Here is a 25,054-nt window from a genome sequence, read left to right as displayed (position 1 = left end):
ACAGCAGTAAAGGGTGATGCCCTGGCCAGGGCGGGGTCCTGCAGACAGCTCATCCCACGTGTCACACCATGGTGCTCTAAAGCCCGTAAGATGAGCCACAACTTAGGCTTGTTTTACCAGAAGTTTTAATGTGCTCATAAAAGGTTTTCTTCCCTTGGGTATCAGACCTCTAATTTTAATCATTAAAAACTTCGGGATAAAATTTTCAGCCAGCATTACCAGCTTTCTTCTGGATAAGGGACACCTGGAATGGAGTGTTCATTCAGAGAGCAATTTGGATTAGTAAATCTTTGTGCAGATGCTGCTAATTGAGATTTGGTGGGCATTGAACTGAAATCTGTTTGGATTCTCTCGTTGGAAGTATGGGAATTGTTAAGTGCAAAAATGAATATAGGAGAAAGAGCCTATATTTAAAAAGACAGAATTTATGAAATGCATTTAGGGATGTCAGTTAGAGTGAGGTAATTTTATTAGGAAGGAAAACTAACCATATTTTATTAGCTTGTGTATTGTAAATTTGGGGAATAAATGGTGCCTAATATAGTTCCTTGAATTAAGAAGCATTCATGGAAATATCAGTACATAAATGAATTTTCTTTTTAAGTATTTAACAAATCACATACTTTTCTCAATCCAGGCTGGCTTTCCCTTCTCCTTCATTAGAAGAGCAGCCTCCCTGGATGATCTGAGCCATTCTTTTTGTTTTCAGAATGTGTTGTCTAAGTTTGTTACTGCTCAGGGCTAGGTGGAGCCACTAACTCACTGGGAAATTAACTCAGGTCATGGGAGTCCCATTGTGGCTCAGCAGGTGAAGAACCTGACTAGCATCCATGAGGATGCAGATTCGCTCCCTGGCCTCACTCAGTCAGTGGGTTAAGGATCTGGCGTTGCCGTGAGCTGTAGAGTAGGTTGCAGATGTGGCTCGGATTCTGTGTTGCTGTGGCTGTGGTGTAAGCCTCAGCTGCAGCTCTGATTTGAATCCTAGCCTGGGAACTTGCATATGCTGCAGGTGTGGCCATAAAAAGAAAAAAAAAAAATCAGGGCATGGAAAATAGCCAACAGAGAAAAGAGCATGTAATATTGAAACACATGTTTATTCCGTTTGGTCTTGAAAAGTAAGGTTTGCCACCCTCAGCCTCCAGTTTATCTCCTGCTTTTCTTGCATCCCATTTCCCATACGCTGTCCCAGGCACACTACGCTGCTCATTTTTGCTTCCGTGCCTCCTATTCAGTGCTATTGCCTGAACCTCCAATGCCCTTCTCCTCAGTCCTCATATTTATTAGTTCACAGCGCTCCCAAGTTTGCTTGAACCCCACTCCCTCCGAGCTTTTCCTGGTCATACCGCCTCTCATTCGCTTTCCTCTCTGAAGGTTACAGCACTTAACCTACACCTTTTCAGGGGCCCCGTATTTCTGCCTCCCACGGAGCGTATCCTCTTTATAAAGCAGGTGCTCTGACCATCATAGGCTCTTTGCTCAGTTGCATTCCCACCAGCACCAAAGCCTTCTGCACAATAGATGCTTCATTTCCATTGGACAGATGTTGGCACAAAAACCTTTGGAATTAAGCCTTCGTTAGCCATCAGCAACATAAGAAAAAGTCATGTTATTTTAGAGTCATACCTTATTTGTTTTACTAGAGATATTATTACTTAGCTTAAAAGTTCCTTATTTTCACAGTACTTGAACTTGAGTGGTTTTATATTAAAAATCAGTGCCCCCTTAATTTGCAAAGGTTGTCCGCTTTTAAAGAAATGCCCAGGACATCTTTGAGCAGAGACCTCACTATTAAATTAGCATTATAGTTTCTCAGGGTGACCACAGCGCTACGTAGAGGGCTGCGTGTTTAAGGCCTGCTTTTCCTTCTAAAAACACATCTTAATGTTTGTATGCATCAGCAGCAGGTGTGAAACTCATATTCCCAAATCTGTCCATTGGTAACTAGGTGAGGCTTTCTTAGTGAGAAGCTTATTGATTTCTCAAACTGTGGAGAAATATCAGGCCCTAAATTTATATAATCTAGATAAATCCTTTCCCAAGTATAAATAGTTGGGATTAACTCAGAATCAAGTTCCCACAGCCTCTTTCACAAATATCATCTTTAAAAATGATTTTTAAAGTTTTAAAAGTTTTTGTTTTTGTTTTGTTTTTGCTTATAAACATTCTAGGGCGTTTCCATCGTGGTGCCGCAGAAACGAATCTGACTAGGAACCATGAGGTTGTGAGTTCAACCCCTGGCCTCGCTCAGTGGGTTAAGGACCCAGCATTGCCTCGAGCTGTGGTATAGGTTGAAGATGCTGCTGTAGCTCCCATTAGACCCCTAGCCTGGGAATCTCCATATGCCTCGGATGTGGCCCTAAAAAGCAAAAAAAAAAAAAAAAAAAAAAAAAAAAAAGATTCTAAAAACACAGAAAGCTTAAGAAGAAGGGGGGAAATGATTTAAATTACCCAGAGATAATAATGACTGCCAATATTTTGGCTACTTCCTTGTCGGTCCTTTTTCACTCCTCTTTGACTGCCCCAATTTTAATTTTTACCACTGTAGACTTTCCAGCACTTCACCTATTTTTCTGTCCCAAGTATCATCTCTGTATTCACTCCACTAATCTTCTTTTATATTCTATTTATTTGTATTTAGTCTTGATCAGGTAGTTTTTTTGTTTCTTCATTTTTGTATTTTTAGGGCCACCCCTGCAACATAAGGAAGTTCCCAGGCTAGAGGTCTAATGGGAGCTGCAGCCACTGGCCTGTGCCACAGCTACAGCAATGCCAGATCTGTCTTCGACCTACACCACAGCTCACGGCAATGCCAGATCCTTAACCCACTGAGTGAGGCCAGGGATGGAACCCATGTCCCTCATGGATGTTAATTGGGTTTGTTACTACTGAGCCACAATGGAACTCTGCAATTAGGTAGTGTTACCTAGTCCTGCATATGTGGGCCTGTGGATATGGCCAGTGAAGCCAGTGATGATCAGCAGACCTCACTTCCAATAAAAATAGTATTTTACTTGATTATTTACCTGTGTAACAGTAATCAGATGGCAAGGAAGAAGTAAATAAAGGAATTTTCCAGGATGTTATAGAGACCTTTAGTCCTGCTTTTGTTGATGACCAAAGGTTGTGCATAAATAATCTCTCCTCATAGCAAAACTCCTGGGAAAATGCCTGCCTTTTTGTAACCATTGTCTTTCCTCTCCACACCTGTTACATTGCTGGGTACAAAATAAAAGTGCTCACTAAATGGTTATTGATGGAGTTGCTCTCCGTGAAGTTCCAAGTTCTGAGATGTTTGTTGCCAATTCACTGTCCTTACTGAAAGGCATGAACTGTTCTAGAAGACATCTTAAGTAGCCAGTCATTCATACACATTTCCTTTCAGGCAAATAATGTCCAGTTAGATCAGAAGGTACTTGCTGTGTTTCATAAACAAGGCTTCCATGTTCCTGCCACAGTCTGGTTTTTGAAAAGTCCTCTAAAAGTTTATGCAGAACTTTGAAGAGGAGAGAAGATGCGGTATCTAAGTCTTGAAAGAAGATATCACTGTTGGTAGAAATGTTCAATACTTTGTAGTTAGAGTAGAAAATAACTGTAGTTTTTTTTTTTTTTTTTTTTTTTTTGTCTTTTGTCGTTGTTGTTGCTATCTCTTGGGCCGCTTCCGCGGCATATGGAGGTTCCCAGGCCAGGGGTTGAATCGGAGCTGTAGCCACCGGCCTACGCCAGAGCCACAGCAACGCGGGATCCGAGCCGCGTCTTGTAGTTTTGCAATTAGAAGTTAACCCAGAAAATAACGTTTATTCTTGAAGGCCTTGGGGGATCAGGAAACATCCTCAGGACATATTAGAGTGTGTCAGCTGATTGAGGTATTTTGAGGCTTTTAAGCTGGAAAGTAGCTAAAGTGTGATACACCAGTTTCATTTTTATGTGTCATCTTAAAATCATCTCTGCCTTTTCAGTAACATATCACTATGTTAAAAACATTACAATTTTTTTTTCCTAATGGATAATAGAGACTTTTATCTTCTTCCTGAGGCTTTTCCCGAACTTTAAAAATCCTCTCTCTGGTATTATTCTAACAACACTTGGCTATGATTTAGAGTCCTATCTCTGACACGTATTTTATAAACACTTTGCATTATTGAATATTATAGACTTAACTTGCCACTCACATATTAAAATGTACATAAAAGTAAATGCATACTGTTTACTTTTTTTACCTTGACTTTGGAGGCATGGTTTTGGTTTCCATTCATGAGGGCAGCCACCCTGTCATGCTGGCAGCGGTTGGACGTCGCCTTCTCTCTCCTCCACGTGTCATTGGGAGAGTCAGGCTTTAAACCTAACGTGGACTCGGTTGTGGTGCGGGGACGCCCGCCCTGCGTGGGTGCTTTGTCTCCTTCCGATGCGCACGTGCCTATACGAATATACAGCCTTTAATGACGTCTCTTTCAGATTCATTCCTGAATCACCCCGTTGGTTATACTCCCAGGGTCGACTGCGAGAGGCCGAAGCAGCCCTGTACCTCATTGCCAGGAGGAACCGCCAGCTCAGGTGCACCTTCTCTCTAACACACCCGGCCAACAGGAGCTGCAAGGAAACCGGAAGTTTCCTGGACCTGTTCCGCTACCGGGTCCTCTTGGGGCACACGCTGACCCTCATGTTCATCTGGTAATTCTCAGGGCTGTTCTGTCCATCTGCAACTCAGGCTGCTGAAGGGCTCTTCCGGGTTACAGAAAACTCCCCGCTGCTGTTCAGGGCGAGGTTGTTTTCCCAAGAACAGGCCCCTTCCTCCCCCACCCCATCCCTTCCCTTAGGCAGCCGGCTCACCTCTGCTTTCTCCGCACCCTCCCCTTCCTGGAGGAAATGCTGGTGCGTGGTGGCAGGTTAGGGAACTTGTATAAGTAGACTTTAGAAACACAGCTCCACTTCTATGAGGTATTGAATGTAAATGCTCACGCTCCCTCTCCCCCCAAAAGAGGAAAGCAGGCAAGCACACCGGGCAGGGAAGCAGAAGAGTTTCTGAGGACATTGAAAGCACCTCCCCGTGGTTTGGCATCAGGCAGTCTGATTGCAGTGCCTTGGGCTGCATTTTGTGTGGCATTTCCACTCAGTCCGGTGGACTGAACGTAATTCCTCCTACAGATAAGATCCTGGGAGTGTGACATGACAGCTTCCAAGCCACATGTGCACATCAGTGAATGAATGGATTAGCACTCACTGAACCTGATTTTCTAGTTTGGCTGATTCTGACCTGCCCTCAAAATGCACTGAATGATTCAGTATGGTTCCATTTAAAGGATATAATTGTGGAAAGGGGAGAAGTGGATGAGCAATACATACAATTTGTGGAGTACACATGTGTTTTAATATTGTTCATTCTGCTGAAGTGCCATAATGTAATTTGGTCCAGTATTGGACGTGGCCATCATGTTTACTGTTGTGCTGCAGTTTGCATGTGTTTGCCAAGAAGGCTGCATAAAAACCTACATTTTCACACAGAGATAGAGGAGAGGCATTTTTCATGAAAGCAATCGTATAAATAAGGCTAAAAAAAGAACCAGCAGATTGAGAAAAAAGCTGCAAAGATTGTTTTCCATATCATGATTCTCTTTTCTTACCCAACCAAACCCTGGCTACCACCTGCATGGTTAGGGGCCAGGTCATGCCAGCTGCTTTCCCCACCAAGCCAGTATAGTGCTGGAGTATCACAGATCCATGAGAAATATTGAATGAAGGACACAAGCTTGGAAGCATAGAGATAAGGGAACCTTTAAGAGCCAAAACTGACTATACCGCCTAGGAGCCACTAACTTGAGCTTCTCCCAATTGTAAATACTTACAAAGTATGTTTAGATACCTAAGGCTCCAAAAAAAAAACAAAACAAAACACTGCATTTGTGTGTCATGTAAGACAATCAGTCAAACCCTCTGCCTTGAAGGAAGCATCTACTTCTTAGGGATTATTTATTTCTTGTTTTTACATTTTTCCCCCCCAGGAATAATAACTTTGGGTTTCTGGCCTCCAGGGGATAAAAAACAGACAGACAAAGAAACAAACTAGACTTAGAGCCAGGGAGAATGTTCCTGTTTATTTTACATCTTACACAGCCAAAGGAGCTCTTCTCAGATAAACTTCTTCCCCCGGGCTCAGAATGTGAAAATACACAATAACTGAGACAGCGTCATTCCACATACTGTCCTTCTTTTTGAAGATGCTATAAAATTCTCAAATCCTTTCCGTGGATCAGTCAGTGAAGAAAGGCTTAACTGGGGAATAAAATTATTCCTCTGAGTTTAACATCTGTTCCTTTGGTTATTTCCCATGGTCGTGCCTTTTTAAATAGTTCTTGGATGCCCTAAATATACTGTTAAATATTATGCAAGCATTTTAAATTTTGCTTGGGGCCCATAACGAGGATTGAGATGATTTCAACAGCTGTAAATATGCATCCCTACGACCCAGCCTACCATCCAGGACATTTGTAAGCAGAATCCCCGCCTTGGGACCACAGGTCCTGCTTGCCCATATTTTGCCCATCCCATCTCACCACCAGCTGATAATGAAATTCCTCTGGTGTCTTGAACCGGCTTTGTTTATTTGTGCCCTACCTGCTACCATCACAACTTGGCTTGAGTATGTATGTATGTTTCCATGGCTGAAATGACTTCACTGGGAGTTCTGTTTTCCATGTGGAGTAGATGCACACCAACACACACAACACACTAGGAATAGGGGCTCCACTGCAGAGGGAAAGAATTTTTTAGATACTTTAGGAAGATATTTTAGTCTTCCAGAAAACAGACAGACCTCTTAGGGTCACTTTGCCTTCTTACCCGTGGTGTCCCAGCTATGGCTCTACTCATCATCCTTAGAAGATGAGTGACAGCTCCACCCAGGAAGAAGTAATGGGAAGTAGCTGCTGCCTGGGCTCATTTGCCAGAGAGGGATGAGTCACTAAGCAGGCCAGCTCCAGGGGTTCCTCGGTCCCTTGCTAGCGCTCCCCTTGGTTCCCGTGGCCCATTCTTCATAGCCCAGGGCCCTTGGCCCATTTCTCTGTTGTGGCAGAGATGGGAGGAAAGCTTTCCCTTTTCTGTTGGTCTCATCATAGTCACAGCTCATTGGACTTTTTCTAAGGAAAAGGGAAGTTAATGGGAATTTCCCCGTAATAAACGCTTGTCAAAATGAATTGTGAAAACATAAAAACTGATGAACTTCTGAAGCCCAGGTATTTTACTCTTTGTATAGAAATGTATGGCTTGCAAAATGTATGCGTATACTAGCAAAGCCCAGTTTTAGGGTTTATTTTTGTTCTATTCTAGCTTTATTTATTTATTTTTTTTGAGAATTCTTAAAAGTTTATTGACTTAAATAGTTTTGTCTGTTACACACAGTAAAAAACAAAACAAAACAAAACAAAACAAAAAACACCTTTTACACTTAGTACACAGTCAGCATATATTTTTGGCTCAAAGTTTCTCTAGTATTTTCTTAGGAAATTCTTTTGCCCTTGCTCTGTTTTGGGCATGTGCATCTTGCTTTGCTTTCTCCTCCTTTTGATGTTTCACTTCAGGTAACTGATGGTATAATCTTAGAGCTCTTGGGGGCGCATGGTCTAGTTTTATTTTTAATAATGTGTTTTCCTAAATACAAAAGTTCCTGTTACAGTAGTTTCCCCGTTATCTGCATTTTTGCTTTCTGTGGTTTCAGTTACCCAATGTCAGCAGCAGTCTGAAAGTATTAAATGGAGCCAGGAGGGAGGGAAAAAATATATTAAATGGAAAATTCCAAAAAGAAACAACTCAGCAGTTTTAAATTGTGCACCTCTCTGAGTAACGTGATAAACTCTCACGCCATATTGATCCCTACCTTCTGAGATGTGACCCATCCCTGTGCCCAATGGATCCTGCCCCGTAGTCACTTAGCAGCCATCTGGGTTGTCAGATCAACTGTGGAGGTCCAGTCACCCTTATTTAATAATGATCCAGATCTCAAGAGTAGTGATGCTGGCAATTAGAATGTTCTCTTACTGCACCTAATTTATAAATTAAACTTTATCATAGGTGTATGTCTAGGAAAAAAATGTAGTATATATAGGGTTGGGTACCATCTGTGGTTTCAGACATCCACTGGGGCTCTTGAGACATATCCCCTGAGGAAAAGCGGAAACGACTGTATTCCCTTCACTCTGGAAGAAGTTCCTATTATTCCACAACCTGGAGTTTCAGGATGGCCCATTGTCCGGCTTAGCTCCTGGGCTGTGGGGTGTAGGCTCCATGCCTGGCAAAATGCCTGCCACCCAGAAGGCGCTCCCTCAGTGTTTCAGCAGTGGTGCGCAGAAACAGATGAATGGCTTGGATCCTCCTAGAGGGTCCTGCTTGTGCCACGGCCCTCATCTTCTCTTTCCTGTTCTGGGCGTCCACAGCATACGCACCTGCTGAATGCCAGGACAGCTTGAGAGGCCCCGTCAGCACCCACTGGCGAGCCGGGCACTCATCAGCATGGGTTCACAGTGCCGTCCTCTGTTGGCTCGCGCTCCATGGGAGTTCTTTTCTAGAGTCATTTCAATAATATCACAACAGTTACCTAGGGCAAGTAGTCTATAAATTGTCGAGTTAAAAAAAAAGTTAAGAATAGAGTCATTGTCGTCTCTTAGATGCAGAATGTGTGATGAAAGCACCAACAGCGTCTCCTCTGTCAGGTGCTGGCCAGTCATTTTCTTTATAGAGCATCTCAAATCATTTCTAAGGCCCCTTTATTTTGTCCTGGTATAGAAATTATAGGTTAGAAAGCCTGGTGGGAGAGTTAAGCTTACTGCTTGACATTGTTTGAGCCAATGTCTGAATCTTCTCTGGCAGATTATAATGAGTTTTTCCATTGTCTTTCTTGTCTTTCACCCCAAATTGCAGGTTTGTGTGCAGTTTGGTATATTATGGCCTAACTCTGAGCGCAGGAGATCTAGGTGGAAATATTTATGCCAACTTGGCCCTGTCTGGCCTCATAGAGATTCCATCTTACCCTATCTGCATCTACTTGATTAACCAAAAATGGTGAGTATGGATGGCTGTAAGGTGTACCATAGAGAGGACAGCCCTACACGCTCACACACAGAAGTACCAAAATATTATTCCATATTTGTCCAAATGCAGTATCCGCTAATTACTTACATCAGGATGATTAGCATTCTTTTCAGAACAAACACAGTGTTATTTCTTAGGTTTCCTGTTCATGAGTTTTTGGTGTAGGTTTTTTTTTTTTTTTATTGAAGTATATTTGATTTACAACATTGTGTTCGTTTCTGGTGTACAGCAAAGTGATGCAGTTGTACCTATATATATTCTTTTCCATTACAGTTTCTTACAAGATATGGAACATGGCTAGTTTCCTGTGCTAGACAGTAGGACCTTGTGGTTATCTATTTTGTATGCAGTCGTTTGTATTTGCTAATTCCAAACTCCCAGTTTATCCCTCCCCACCCCATTTTCCCCTTTGGTAGCTACAGGTTTATTTTCTATGTCTGCGAGTCTGTTTTATAAATAAATTTATTTGTATCCAATTTTCCACATGTGAGTAATATCATAATATTTGTCTTTATTTGACTTACTTCACTCAGTATAATAATCTTTAGGTCCGTCCATGTTGCTGCAGATGGCATTATTTCATTCTTTTTTATGGCTGAGCAATATTCCGTGTGTGATGTGTATGGTATATGTACGTGTGTGTGTGTGTGTATGCTATCTCTTCTTTATCTATTCATCTGTTGATGGAAATTTAGATTATTTCCATGTATTGGCTGTTATAAATTGTACTGCTATGAACATTGGGGTAAATGTATCTTTTCAAATCAGAGTTTTCTCTGGATATTTATGAAGTAGGGGGATTGCTGGATTATATTTAGTTGTTTTTTGTTTTTGTTTTTGTTTTTTTTGACTTTTTGCCTTTTCTAGGGCTGCTCCCGCAGCATATGGAGGTTCCCAGGCTAGGGGTCGAATTGGAGCTGTAGCCACCGGCCTAGCCAGAGCCACAGCAACACGGGATCTGAGCCACATCTGCAACCTTCACCACAGCTCATGGCAACGCTGGATCCTTAACCCACTGAGCAAGGCCAGGGACTGAACCGGCAACCTCATGGTTCCTAGTCGGATTCGTTAACCACTGTGCCACGACAGGAACTCCTATATTTAGTTTTTAAGGAACCTCCCATACTATTTTCCATAGTGGTTACACCAGCTTACATTGCTACCCCGTGTGGGAGGATTCCCTTCCCTCCAAACCCTCTCTAGCATTTATTATTTATAGACCTTTTGCTCTTGTCTATTCTGACAGGTACCATCTGTGGATGGTGAGATGATACCATATTAAAGTTTTGATTTGCGTTTCTCTGATCATTAGCTGTGTTGAGCAGCTTTTCATTGGCCATCTGTATGTCTTCTTTGGAGAAATGTCTCTTTAGGTCTTTGTAGATTTTTAATCCAATATTAAAAAGACATTACCCCCTGATTGTGAGTGGTCTGTGTGTGATTTGTTAATTCCATCAGATGGGATTATTGGCTCTGGGCAGATAGAAACTCCATGATCCAATCACTATCACTTAGAAGCTATTACACAAGACAAAGAACTGGAACTACAACAGCTTTTCTCTCCCCTTAAGATCCACTGACTTTGCTGAGGGGAAGGATAGATCCTACTTTTGTTGCTCACTGTCTGTGAGCACAGTTTAGAAATATATATTTTTTAATTCTTTTAGAGAGCACCCTTTTTTCAGCTTGCTCAGATCCCTTCTGTTATTGAAGCCCTGACTAGGGCAATTGAAAATCCTCTTCTATCGAAGCCAGGAATCAGTTGGATTATGCCATTTCTCATTCTCCAGAAATCATCATTTTTACCGAGAATGACATTCCTTTAGCATTGCACTGGTTGCTGTTGTCACGGATATTGAGGTCAAAGCATTTTAAAGAGCAGTTTTGGATTTTGCTCAATCGAAGGCTGGGAGGAGGCGGGGGCAGGCGCCTCTGCTGACCCTCCTCTCAGGGACTGAGTGTGTGCTCATCATGCTCCAAAAGCCGAGTCAGGCAGCATATTCAGAAATCTGTGTCTGTGCCAGACTCCCCTCGTGTGTGCTTCCCCGTTACAGCTTCCTGGTTCCCTTCCGACAGCTACGTAAAGGGCTACAGGGGTTACAAGGACACCATCCTTGGGGGTGTCCTGTATGTCTCTGCAATTCTAGTGTCTGCCTAGTGTGATGCTTCCCACTTGACAGGCAGTCCATACTAATTGCTAAATTAAGCACAATAACCTGGAGACTTCCCCGCTGTCACCACCAGAGTCAGGATTAAAATCTGAAGCAAAGGGAGGAACAGCACCTCGGGGATCAGGCAGACCTGAGTCCAAATATAGTCTTAGCCACATGACCTATGACCTTGAGAAGTGACTTCACTAAGCCTCCATGTAGTTATCCTCAAACCAGGGATTATAAGATTTCCCTGGCAAAATTGTTATAAAAATTGCAAGTAACATTGACAAGAGTTCCCTGGTGGTCTAGTGGTTAGGATTGGGCACTTCCACCACTCCAGCCCAGGTTCGATCCCTGGTCTGGGAACGAAGCTTCCACATCAAGCTGTTCACACTGCACCCAAAAAAGAAAAAGAAAAAAAAAAATTACTAGTACCCTGAAGCTACTAATAGAGGAACCTAGCATATCGCTGGCCTCTAGTAAAGGAAGGCTTATTAACGTTCATATCTTCCTTCCAAGTCTAGGGCAAAATTATTTCTCCCAATAAAATGTGCAATAAATTTCACTAATTCTGACATATTAACAAGAAATTTCTCAGAGTTCCCATCATGGCACAGTGGAAACAAATCAGACTAGGAACCATGAGGTTGCGGGTTCAATCCCTGGCCTCGCTCAGTAGGTTAAGGATCCGGCGTTGCCATGAGCTGTGGTGTAGGTCGCAGATGTGGCTCGGATCCCCAGTTGCTGTGGCTCTGGCATAGGCTGGCGGCTACAGCTCTGATTAGACCCCTAGCCTGGGAACCTCCATATGCCACAGGTGTGGCCCTAAAAAGGCAAAAAAAAAAAAAAAAAGAAAGAAAAAGAAAATAAAGGAATTTCTTTTTTGTATTTTTAAGGGGGGGGGGAATGTTTAAACATTTAACTGCTTAAGGTACAAGTAACCAGAAGATAAAAGGAGCCAGAAGACTCCATTCTCCTTGTTTCAGTGTTATTCTCCAGAAGATGGAGAATAGAACAGCGCACGCCTCACAGGTAGATATATTATTAGCGTTGACAGAAAGCATTTCAGACAGTGCCTGGAACCTAGGAAACACTCACGGAAGTAGGTAGAATGATTCTGTTCTCTTCCTGCACACATCATTTAATCCTGCCATCCAGCACGTTTTCCGTTGCTTTGTATTGGTTATGGATCTTAGGTCCTGGTCGGTCACATTTGCCATCCACTCCTTAAGAAAAGATGAACCTATAACAAACGGGAGGACATTTAAAAAGAAAGACTGGGGGAAGTTCCCGTCGTGGCTCAGCAGCAGCAAACCCGACTAGGATCCATGAGGATAGGGGTTTGATCCCTGGCCTCTATCAGTGGGTTAAGGCGTGAGCTGGGGTGTAAGTCGCAGACACGGCTGGGAACCTGTGTGGCTGTGGCTGTGGAGTAGACGGGCAGTCTCAGCTCTGATTCACCCCCTAGCCTGGGGAATTTCCATATGCTGCGGGTTCGGCCCTAAAAAGCAAAAAAAGGAGAAAGAAAGAAAAAGAAAGGTTAGGGGCATGAGGGGATGAAGGGGATGAATTTACAAGATTCTCAAGAGAAATGTGCATTTCTTTGTATTCTTTAGGTTTGGTCGGAAGCGGACATTAGCAGCATTTCTGTGCCTGGGAGGACTGGCTTGTCTTATTGTCATGTTTCTTCCAGAAAAAAAAGGTATGCCTTTCCAATTTCTACATGAGGGTTTTGAACAGCACTTTTATTACAATGAATCTCAATATAGTGGCGAGATTACCATATGCCATGCTTCATTTCTGTGATTGCATATTACTTAGCAATTGTATGGGGTATAATGGGCCAGATTCTTTCCATTGCCTTAACTATTCTCTGGGTGAATAATGTGCTTAGAGGTGCACTATTAATTCTTTCAGGCGATTAAGCTACCATCTGGGGTGTCTGGACTGCAGTACTGGTGATGTTAGGGCTGTTTATTCGAGGAGGAGGAGGACCATTTAGTTCTGCACAGAAGGCAACTCCGTCCAAAGCTGCAGATTGCTCTCCTCATTCCAGCCAATCCCGAGACTGGAGATGAGAGGCACTGGTTCTCAGAGGTGGCTTTGGCACCCTCGGTACCTCCATCAGTACTCCTGGGGCACCCTGATAATAGCAACAGCAACCATAAGCATAATATTCACTGCTGGTGGCAAGTTACCTTTGCTTCATCTTATGTAAAGTATGAATAAAACATCCTTAGACACTGTTGCTGTTTTTCTGTTTGTAGCTTTGCTGTGCAAACACAGCTCCAAAAAGGTCCCTTTGGCATCTTTCTCTAACATGATTTCTGCTCCTTTATAGAAGTTCTGTAGATAGTGCTCGTTCTCAACTTTTTCTTTCTTTCTTTCTGTCTGTCTGTCTGTCTGTCTTTCTTCCTTCCTTCCCTTCTTCCTTTTTTTCTTTTCTTTTCCTTTTTCTAACACATTTGAGGCATGCCAGATCCTGCATCAAGAACTGTGGCTTTACCCATAATTTTCAACAGTAGGGAGTGGGTCATAACAAGGTCCTTGCTGCTGGAACATATGGAGTAACCAAAGCCGTGTTCAGAGGGCTTTGGGATTTTGATGGGCTCCATTAAGGGGCTTGTTCCTTTGAGAGGGTGCGGGTGGAATCCTCGTGAGATGGTTGAGCTTGAAGGTTTTGGTAACTACTAGAAATGCAGCTGAGGAATTCATTTCCCATTAGAGCATATCATGTATTTAGTGTTCCTTTGGTGATCACATCTCCTTGAGGCTCTGCTGTACAAGGTCTCACGGAGGGCTCCAAGGCCGTGTGCTCCAGCTCGCTAGCCCTCCTGCACACCTGCTGCCTGAAGTTCGCTGCCTCAAATCCAAGTGCCGTTGGTTCACCCATTAGAACTTAACATTTAGAACAGCCTTATAGTGATTTTCATGGAATCCTGGAAACTAGAGAATTTACTAAGTTTGTCTGTTTCTTACATCTAAGAAAATCATTGCCTGTGCTAGTGTCAGGAAAAGGAGAAACTCCTCAGCCGTTGCCCTGCCGTGGGCTTATAGAATCAAGTGCCCAGTGCTGTTGGGCTGGGACGTGACATTCACGGGCTTCGAGTCACTGCAGCTCTCAGTTTGGCAGATTCTGTTTGTCGTAGACAACCTGGAAATGCAGTTGTTTTCTCCCTGTACTAGTCCAGTGTTCTCTTCGTCACCTTTTTCCTTGTTACTCTGAGCACACCTGTAAGCTGTCGCACCTCAGCAAGCCATGTGGATCCTGTCTTTCCTTGCTCCCACATGTCTGTCCCCTCCAGGTAACTCACACCCTGGGACTGCACACATGGTCCTTTCTACACAGACCCAAAGGGAAAGCAGATGTGTGATCTCGCATCCAGACCCGCCAGCCTTCTCTGTCACCTCCAGCCTCTCCCTAAGAGACAGCTGGAGCCCGTTGTCAGCTGTGCGCTTGGAGGACACTGAGCAAGGAATGTAGCAAAACAGAGTGTGTGCCTTGGGGACGTGGTTCCTCTGTCATACTTAGAAACGTGGAGTGTAGTCTATTTTTGAAGATTTCTAGGGAAAGAAATTCCATCATATGCCTTAGCAAATTGTTTCTGTTTTAACAGCCATTAGAATGGGAGAACGATCCTCTTCCACAACTGAGCCCATTTCCTTTCACTTTAATCATCACTAGAGAGAGAGAACAGATGGTCACCCTCTCTTTTTGCATAATCCTTTCTCTGTTTGCAGGGAGCCATCTAGCTATTCCTGAATCTTCTTCGAGCTGAAAATATTTGTTCTTTAAACTTTCTTTGAACCTTTCATATTTACTCTCCAAAATATTTTGATGGCTTTCTTTTTAAATCTCAATTTTTTCTAAGTGCTCAGCTTTAAGCTACCTGTTAGGAAAGTTCCGATCAAAAGATGTTAAGAGCGAGCAGTCGTTTGAAAACTTCTATTAACATCTTGTGTGAGCTTGGCCACCCCTCATTCATTTTCTCACTGCTTTTGATGCTCATCTGCCCTCCCTTCTTCACCAAACACACACTCGCTCTCTCCTTTCGGCCAACTTAGATGTCCTCTACCCACCAACTCTCTTTTAACAAATATGTATGATTTGTGGTCCTCTGTGTCCGAGTCATGATACGAAGGTATAACTGGAAGAGACAGTAAGCTAGAAACCAGATTGCTCGGCATCCCCCAGCCTATGGTTGATAATTACTGGACAAAAGTGTCCTCCTGTTCAGTACATGTTTGTAAAGTAAATGTCCTCCGGGGGCAGTGTCACCACGTGGTCACTCATTTTTTCCGCAGACTGATTGTCATGCATTTTACCTAATGTCTCTGTCTACTTGAAGGATCCTAATTAAGCTACACTATTGGTGAGCATTTATTAAATGTTGACTCTGTGCTGGGTTCTCTTCATACGTAGAGCTGTGTATTATCACCATATATATTTTCACCATTTCCTAAGGAAACTAAAGCTCAGGCAGGTCAAGCAACTTGTCCATGGTTGCACAGCGAGGAAGCAGCACACCTGGGATTCAGATTTCAGCTTCTGTCTCACTCTTAAGTCGGTGCTCTTTTGGGAATGCTGGCCTGCTCTCTTAGCATTTTCGGAGCCAGGTATTCATTGCACAGGACGAAGCCGTAGCCTTAGAGGACTCATGCGGCCTGATCAGGACCCATTCTTAACTCTTCAGTGGGCAGGCCTGATGGGGACCAGGCACAGGGTTCAGGAACCCAGCTTGTCAGAGTGGCACTGGGCAAGGAGGATGGCAAGGAGGTTTCTGGCGGCTTTGATCCTGCCAGAGGATCTGAATACTGGGGAGTCACAGCCCATGACAAGATAAACAAGTTTCACCGTTGAAGGGCGTGTCCTCAGACTCAGCTCTAGAGGAACCTTTATATCTCATTTCTTTCTTCAACCTCAGCCTGCCCATTCTTTGTTTATTTTTTTTTTATTTTTTTTATTTTTTGTCTTTTTGCTATTTCTTGGGCCGCTCCCGCAGCATATGGAGGTTCCCAGGCTAGGGGTCGAAGTGGAGCTGTAGCCACCGGCCTACGCCAGAGCCACAGCAACACGAGATCCGAGCCGCGTCTGCAACCTACACCACAGCTCACGGCAACGCCGGATCAATAACCCACTGAGCAAGGCCAGGGACTGAACCCGCAACCTCATGGTTCCTATTCGGATTCGTTAACCACTGCGCCACGATGGGAACTCCCCATTCTTTGTTTATTTAACTTCTGTAGGGCCTGCCTTTAGACAGGACACCCTTCAAAGCAAGGATCTAGCTCCTGGCCTCAAAGAACATACCATCTAGTGAGAAAAGTGGGTGATTCATAAAAACAGAAACAAAAAACAATAAAAAGCAGAAGGTGCCGTGTGAGAATTGACAACAGAATGCTACAGGAACTTTAATACCATTTAAATGGTAAATGGAGACCAGCTATCCTCCTGTTATAAACAAATATCAAACCAGACAAATGATGGGAAGCACGGCTTTTCAGACATTGGACAACAGGCTGCAGAGGACGGAAGTGATCCTTGAGAGACAGGACGCGAGATGTGCCCTAAGAGTGTGCCAGCTCAGATCTCCAGCCTCAGTGCATGGAGAGGGCACCCAGAAAACTCTTGTTCTCTTGCTGAATGGAGAAAACAGATAGCACAGCTTGGGGAGGCCAATATAGCTAGAATTTGCTGGGCAAAATATTGGAGAAGCAGAAGATACACAGAGGAAGAGCTCCGGAGATCTGCAGGAGGGGGCCTCAGAATCTTTGGTTTTTTTGTTTATTTTTTTCCCTGTGGAAGAGATACTTTTTTTTTAAATTGAAATATAGTTGATTTACAAAGCTGTGTTAATTTTTTGCTGTATAGCAAAATGATTCAGATGTATACACACACACATACATTATTTTTTAATATGCTTTTCCATTATGGTTTAACATAGGACACTGAATATCGTTCTCTGTGCTATGCCCTGGGACTTTGTTTTTTTCCCCTCTGCAGGTAATAGCTGACATCTGCTCTCCCCAACCTCCCACTCCATCCCTCCCCCAACCTTCTCCCCTTTGGCAACCACAAGTCTGTTCTTGCCCATGAGTCTGTTTCTGTGTTGTAGATAGGTTCATTTGTGTCATATCTTAGATTCCACATATAAGTGATATCATTATGGCATTAGTCTTTTATCTTTCTGACGCACTTCACCTGGTATGATAATCTCTAGTTGCATGCCTCTGAGTCTTTGGTTACTTACCGATCTGGGCATGCATTTGAGGAAGCTACTGAGGCTGAGGAGGTGGCCATCAGAAAGGGGCAGGTGGAACAATTCTCGGAACCTAGGGCTATGCCTGGTTTACATTCTCTTTAGCCAGATGTGGGAGCATTGGGTAGAGACCTCCTGGGTCCAAGTAACCCAGCCACAGAGGCTGTTCTCTGCTTGCTCTAAAAGTGCTTCAAAAATCCAGAGGCCCAAGTGATTCCAAGTAACTTAACTGCATTCTGGGAAAATGAACAACAACATATAAATGAATACAATAAAATCCAGCACCTAACAGTGGAATATTCACAACCTATGGCACCCAGTCAGTATTACTAGGCATGCAAATAAGCAGGAAAATACCTTCCACAACCAAGAGAAGTGTCAATAGAAACAAAACCAAAAATGACACAGATAATAGAATGAGAAGGCCGGAGCCTTAAAACATTTCTTACAAATACACTCGGTATGTTTAAGAAGGTAGAGGAAAGCATGAGCATAATGAGCAGAGAAACAAGATGGAAAAAGAGACACCTAGAGATGAAAGACACATTATGTGAAAAGAAAAGTGCAGTGGATAAAATTACAGAAGAAAAGATCAGTGAGGAAGCCATGACAAAAGAAACTCCAGAATGAGACAAACAAAAGTTGTGGGACAACACCAAGTCCAGCCTGTGTGCAGCTGGAACCTAAGAAGGGGGAAGTAAAGGTATTTGCAGAAATGATGATCAGCTGGAGTTCCCGCCATGGCTCAGCAGTAAGGACCCCACCTACTGCTGAGGTGGGGATGCAAATTCAATCCCTGGCCTCTCTCAGTGGGTTGAGGATCTGGTGTTGCCATGAGCTGTGGTGTAGGTCACAGACATGGCTCGGATCCCGGATCCTGCGTTGCTGTGACTCTGGCGTAGGCCAGCAGCTACAGCTCAGACTGAACCCCTAGCCTGGGAACTTCCATATGCAGTGGGTGCAGCCCTAAGAAGACAAAAAAAAAAAAAAAAAGGTGGTCAACTACTTTCCAGATTTGATAAAAACTATAAACACATATGATAAAGTGGTTAGTTTATCCGAAGATACCACAGTCCTGATTGTGTGTGCATTTGATAACATATTCAAAGTACGGGGAACAAAATGGACAGAACTGAAAGGAGAAATAGACAAATCCAGCATTATAGTTGAATATTTCAGTAGTCTCTCTCCCTGATTGATGGACAGAGTAGACAGAAAAGAATTAGGATATGGAGACTTGAACAGCCAACATGACCTGATTGACACTTGTCGAACACACTGCCTTAAAACAGCAGAAAATTGTTCTGTCTGAAGAGTGCCCAGAACATTTACCAAAAGAGACCTTGTTCTGAGCCATAAAACAAATTTCAGTAAATTTTAAAGGATTGAAATCTTACAAAAATAAGTTCTTTTGGAGTTCCCTCTGTGGTGCAGTGGGTTAAGAATCTGACTGCAGCAGCTTGGATTGTTTTGGAGGTGCAGGTTTGATCCTCAGTCCAGTGCAGGGGGTTAAAGGATGCACCTGTGGCATACATAGGCCACAGCTGTGGCTCGGATTCAAACCCTGGCCTGGGAACTTCCATTTGCTACACATATGGCCATAAAAAACGTTCTTTGACCAGAATGGAATTAAACTGGAAATCAATAACAGAAAGATATCAGGATGGCCTCAAATATTTGAATTTTTAAAAACATTCTTCTAAAAACACATGGATCAAAGAACAAAGCACAAAGGAAATTAGAAAATATTTTTAATTAAGCAATAATTAAAGTGTAATAGATCGAGTTTGTGGGATGTGGTACAACAGTACTTAGAGGGATATTTGTATAATTAACAAATATATCAGAAACAAGGAAGTTTTCAAGTCAATGATTAAGTGTCTCCCTTAAGAGACAATTAAAAAAAAAAAAAAAGACTGACAAACACAAAGTAAGCAAAAGAATAAACATAAGAGCAAAACCCAGTAACATAAAAATAGGAAAATAATAGAAATCAATGAAACCAAGAGCAGGTTCTTTGAGTTCAATAAAATCAGTAAACCTCTAGCCCAACTAATACAGCAAAAAGAGAGAAGGCACAAATTACCAACATCAGGAATGAAAGAGGGACATCGCTACAGGAACTTTAGGCATCTATAAGGGACTATTATGACCATTTTCATGCCAATTTATCCTCAGGCAAAAAGGATAAATTCCTTGAAAGACACAAACTACCAAACTGTACTCAAAAACATGGATAAGCTGAATAGCCTTTTATCCAGTAAAGAAATTTAATTTGTAGTTTAAAACATTCCCACAAAGAGAATTCTAAGTCCAGATGGCTTCGCTGTCACGTTATTATAACACACAAGGAAGAAACAATATAATTCTATACATTCTTGTAGAAAGTAAAAAAAAAAAAAAAAGAAGAAGGAATACTCTCCCAACCCAGTCTGTGAGGCCAGCAATTAGTCTGATACTAAAACCAAACAAAGATCTTGTAAGAAAACTACAGACTCATTAATATAAATGTAAAAATCCTTAACTAAATATTAACAGATTCAGTTCAGCCATGAATAAAAAGGATATACATCATGAGCAAGCAGTGTTTATCCCCAAAATGCAAGGTGGTTTTAACATTCAAAAGCTAATCAGTTATTCACAGTATTGAAAGACCAAAAAGGAAAAAATAAATCCTATGATCATTTCGATACACATAGGAAAAAACACGTGTCAGGATTTTAATACCCATTCTTTACAAAAACTAACAGCACCTAGAGGTAGAAGTTTTATTACTCTGATAAAGGAAAACCTGTAGCTTATGTCACAGTTAATAGTGAAAAACTAAATGCTTGTTTAGTTTTGGGGGAGTGGTTGTTTAGTTTTTGTTTAGTTTTAGTTTTTTTGGTTTTGTTTAAAGGCAAGGATATGCATTCTTGCCACTTCTGTGGGGCATTGTACTGAAATTACAATGTGAATTCAAATTACTAGTGAATACAATAAGACAGTAAAAAGAAATTAGGAGTTCCCATTGTGGCGCAGTGGGGAACCAAAACAGTGTCTGGAGGATGTGGGTTTGATTCCTGGCCTTGCTCAGAGGGTTAAGGATTCAGGCATTGCTGCAAGCTGCGGTATAAGCTGTAGATGAGGCTTGGATCTGGTGTTGCTGGCTGTGGTGTAGGGCTTAGCTGAAGCTCCTATTTAGCCCTTAGCGCCGGAACTTCCATATGCTGCAGATATGGCCCTACAAAGAAAAAATAAATAAATGAGATTATTAGAGAAATGCAAATGAAAATGACAACAAAGTACCACCTCACACTAGTCAGCATGGCCATCACTAAAAAGTCTTCAGATAACACGCCAGAGGGGGTGTGGAGAAAAGGGAACCCTCGTACACTGTTGGTGGAAATATAAGTTGGTATAGCCACTATGGAAAACAATATGAAATTTCCTCCAAAAAAACTAAAAACGGAATTACCGTATGACCCAGAAATCCCACTCCTGGGCATATATCCAGACAAAACTTGTAATTCAAAATGATACATGTGGAGTTCGTGTCGTGGTGCAGTGGAAACGAATCCAAGTAGGAACCATGAGGTTGCAGGTTCGATCCCTGGCCTTGCTCAGTGGGTTAAGGATCCGGCATTGCCCTGAGCTGTGGAGTAGGTTGCAGATGCGGCTCAGATCTGGTGCGACTGTGGCATAGGCCGGCAGCTGTACCTCCAATTCAACCCCTAGCCTGGAAACTTCCATATGCCACGGTTGTGGCCCTAAATGAAGACAAAAAATAAAAGTAAAAAACAAAATGACACATGCCCCCTAATGTTCATAGCAGCACTATTTACGATAGCCAAGACATGGAAACAACCTAAGCAACCTAAATGTCCAAACAGATGAATGGGTAAAGATGTGGTACTCATACACACACACACACACACACACACACACAGAAATATTACTCAGCTATAAAAAAACAAAGTAGGGAGTTCCCGTCGTGGCACAGCAGAAATGAACCCCACTAGGAACCATGAGGTTGCGGATTTGATCCCTGGCCTCGCTCGGTGGGTTAAGGATCCACCACTGCTGTGCATTGTGGTGTAGGTCGCAGATATGATTTGGATCTGGCATTGCTGTGGCTCTGGCATAGGCTGGCTGCTGCAGCTCTGATTCAGCCCGTAGCCTGGGAACTTCCATATGCTGAGGGTGCAGTCCTCAAAAGACAAAAGAAAAAAGAACTTATGTACAGAATAGAAACAGACTCACAGATGTAAAGAGACTTGTGGTTGCCAAAGGGGATAGGAGGTAGGGGAGAGATGGACCGGGAGTTAGGGGTTAGCAGATGCAAATTATTATATATAGAATGGATAAACAAGGTCCTACGTATAGCACAGGGAACTATATTCAACATCCTGAAATAAACCATAATGAAAAAGAACATAGAAATAAAAAAGTGTGTGTGTGTGTGTGTCTGAATCACTTTGCTGTATAGCTGAAATTAATACAATATTATAAATCAACTATACTCCAATAAAAATAATTTTCAAAAAGAAGAAATTAGAGGGATCTAAATTGAAAAGGAAGAAATAAAACTATTTTTATTCGCAAGGCCTCATGATTGTCTGCATAGTAAATCCTAAGGAATGTATTTTAAAAACCTATTAAAATTAATAGATGAATTTAGCAGAGTCATGCGATACATAATTTTATTTATGTATATTAGCAACAAACAATTTAGAATGTAAATAAAACAATGCCTAAGCAATGAGATCCTGCTGTATAGAACTGGGAACTATATCTAGTCACTTGTGATGGAGCATGAGGGAGGATAATGTGAGAAAAAGAATAAATAAATATATATATATACACACATATATGTATGTGTGTGTGTGACTGGGTCACTTTACTGTACAGTAGAAAGTCGACAGAACACTGAACAACTATAATAGAAAAAATAAAAATCATTATAAAAAATAAAACAATGCCATTTATAGAAAATTTAAAATATAAAATATTTTGGGATAAATTTTATAAATATGTATAGACCTATAGAAAACTATAAAATATGAAACATTGGTGAAATTAAAGAAGACTAAATAAATAAATTGGTGGGAATAATAATAATAAAAAGCTTACCAAGTTTACATGCTCAAGGATCAGAAAATATTAAGATGTGTACAGCAGAAATTGGCACAACATTGTAAATCAACTATACCTTAACAAAAAAAGCTTGTTTTAAAAAGAAAAAAGAAAACATTAAGATGTCAGTTCTCCCCAAATCAATCTATCTGCTACATAATTCCAATAAAATTTCTGGCAGGCTAATTTTTGCTGATAGGTAATGATGAGTTAATAATACTAAAATTTCTATGGAAATGCAAAGGATCTAGAATAGCCAAAAAAATTTTTATCAAGAAAAAGCAAGTTACAGAGTTCCCATCTTGGCTCAACGGAAACAAATCCGGTTAGGAACCACGAGGTTGCGGGTTCAATCCCTGGCCTCGCTCAGTGGGTTAAGGATCTGGCATTACTGGGAGCTATGGTGTAGGTCGCAGGTGTGGCTCAGATCTGGCGTTGCTGGGGTATGGGTTGGCAGTTACAGTCCATAACAGTGCAATAGTTTTGTTAAACATCTGCCAACATTTACTAGTTTATGGTAAATAGTTTTACCCTGACTGATCTGATTGAAGCTAGGGCTAGTTTATTTTGGATGACTCAACTGGAAGTTATACTGCTTCCAAAGACGGAAAAGGGTATTATGTCTGTTTTACCTCTCCCTGCATATTCAATAACATGTAGCATGTGCCAAATAGTTTAGAAGGTACAACAAATGTATATTGAATGATCTAAAACAAAGAAAAAGTAAGTCGAAGGACTTTATCCTACCTGATTTTAAAACTTGCTACAAAATTATATTAATCTAGACAGCCTGATATTGGCACGAGTAGATACATAGGTAGTAAAACATAAGTGAGTATGAAATAGACCCATATATATAGTCAATTGATTTTCATTTTATTTTTGAGGGGACTGAGATTTTATTCACCTTTTAAAGATGTTTTCTTCAATCATAGCACACAAAGAATAATACACATGGTCAGTTGATTTTTGATGACACGTCAATTCAATTAGGAAAAGACAATCTTTTCAACAAATGGTGCTGAAATAATTGGATATCCAGATGTAAAAAATTTATCTTCCACCTCCCCATTATATCATATGCAGTAATTGACTTGAAGTGGCTGATAAACCTAAGTGTTGTGGGCAAAGGGTGTTACCTGCCATATCAGTAAACAAAAGATGTTACAGCCAGGTCGGTAAACAAAAGATCTTGCAGCCATCCAGTAATCGTCAGCCACCCCCCCCCCCCCCGCCCCCACAAGGCACCCTCAGGGGATTCAGGATGGAGAAAACAAGATACTAGCTCTAGATAGTTAAGGTGCATATCAAAATGATTTCAGAGAGTCTGGATCCTTGCATCCTCCCATATGTAGAAACGTGCTAAATTCATTAACTGAAATGTCTGGTTTTTCTTTAATTGACAGTAATCTTTTGATGTTCTGACTCCCTGGTTTTTTAGGGATTTTTTTTTTTTTTTTTTTTTTTTGCGAAAATTCCTATATAGCCTGGTTCCTCCCTTACGTTATGGGAGCAATCCCTTAGAGCTATCTGAGAGGCTATCTCCCAGGCTTAAGTTCTCATTATGTCTGTGGAATAAAACATAATTGCCACCTTTTAGGTTGTGCTTTTTTTTTTTTTTTTCCCATCAACAGTATAAAGGCTAAAACTACACAACTTCTAAAACAGAGCATGGAAGAAAATGTCAGTGACTTTGGTTAGGCAGAGATTTCTTAAATATGACAAAAAGCACCAAGAAAACGTCATGACTTAGACTTCATCAAAATTAAAATGTTTCCTTTTCAAAAGACATTATCAAGGAAGGGAAAAGCAAGGGACAGACTGGGAAAAATATTTGTAAAACATCTACTTGATAAAGGGCTTGTACCCAGAAGGTAGAATGGACTCTGACAGTTCAGTGATGAGAAAGCATTGGGAAAAGGTTTGAACAGACACTTTTCCAAAATGATATAAACATGGAAAATAAGCATGGGAAAAGGTGTTCAACATCATTAGACACTAGGAAATGGAAATTAAAACCACTATGAGATGCATCCCACTGTTCACTGCAGCACGATTTACATTGCATCCAAGACATGGAAACAACCTAAATGTCCATCAACAGAGGAGTGGATCCAGAAGATGTGGTACATACGTACAATGCAATATCACTCAGCTGTAAAAAAGAATGAAATAATGCCATTTGCAGAAACACGGATGGACCTAGAAACTGTCATACTAAGTGACATTACACAATGAAAGACAAACACCGTATGACATCACTTATATGTGGAATCTAAAAAAAGGATACAAATGAACTTCCTTGCAGAATAGAAACAGACTCACAGACTTTGGACAACTTATGATTACCAAAGGGGACAAGTGGCGGGGTGGGAGGGATGGACTGGGGTTTGAGACTGGCATAGGCACATTGAGGTGGAATGTGGAATGACTGGCCAACGGGGACCT

General features: G+C 41.7%; 1 protein-coding gene across 14 annotated transcripts in view; it reads left to right on the top strand.

Moving 5' to 3' along the window:
* SLC22A15 (solute carrier family 22 member 15) overlaps positions 1 to 25,054 on the top strand; it is a 255,205-nt gene that overhangs the window by 218,929 nt on the left and 11,222 nt on the right. For 9 of the 14 annotated variants that reach the window (XR_001308430.3, XM_085023482.1, XM_085023479.1 and 6 more), the window contains 3 exons: positions 4,453 to 4,668; positions 8,908 to 9,048; positions 12,848 to 12,933. Coding sequence is in view for 11 of the 14 variants with exons in the window: in XM_085023482.1 (XP_084879608.1) it covers positions 4,453 to 4,668; positions 8,908 to 9,048; positions 12,848 to 12,933 (443 nt within the window). In the remaining 3 variants the exon portion in view is untranslated. The remainder of the gene's footprint in view (positions 1 to 4,452; positions 4,669 to 8,907; positions 9,049 to 12,847; positions 12,934 to 25,054) is intronic. The other 5 variants (XR_014844385.1, XM_085023480.1, XM_013997251.3 and 2 more) reach the window with 2 other exon arrangements.

Source organism: Sus scrofa, chromosome 4, assembly GCF_054392235.1.
Source record: "Sus scrofa isolate SSC_HxYL_T2T_F1_AM1 chromosome 4, Sscrofa_HxYL_maternal_Yorkshire_Landrace_v2.0, whole genome shotgun sequence".
Taxonomy (NCBI): domain Eukaryota; kingdom Metazoa; phylum Chordata; class Mammalia; order Artiodactyla; family Suidae; genus Sus; species Sus scrofa.
Note: the sequence above shows the minus strand (reverse complement) of the source record. Positions and strands in the feature narration are given on the sequence as shown.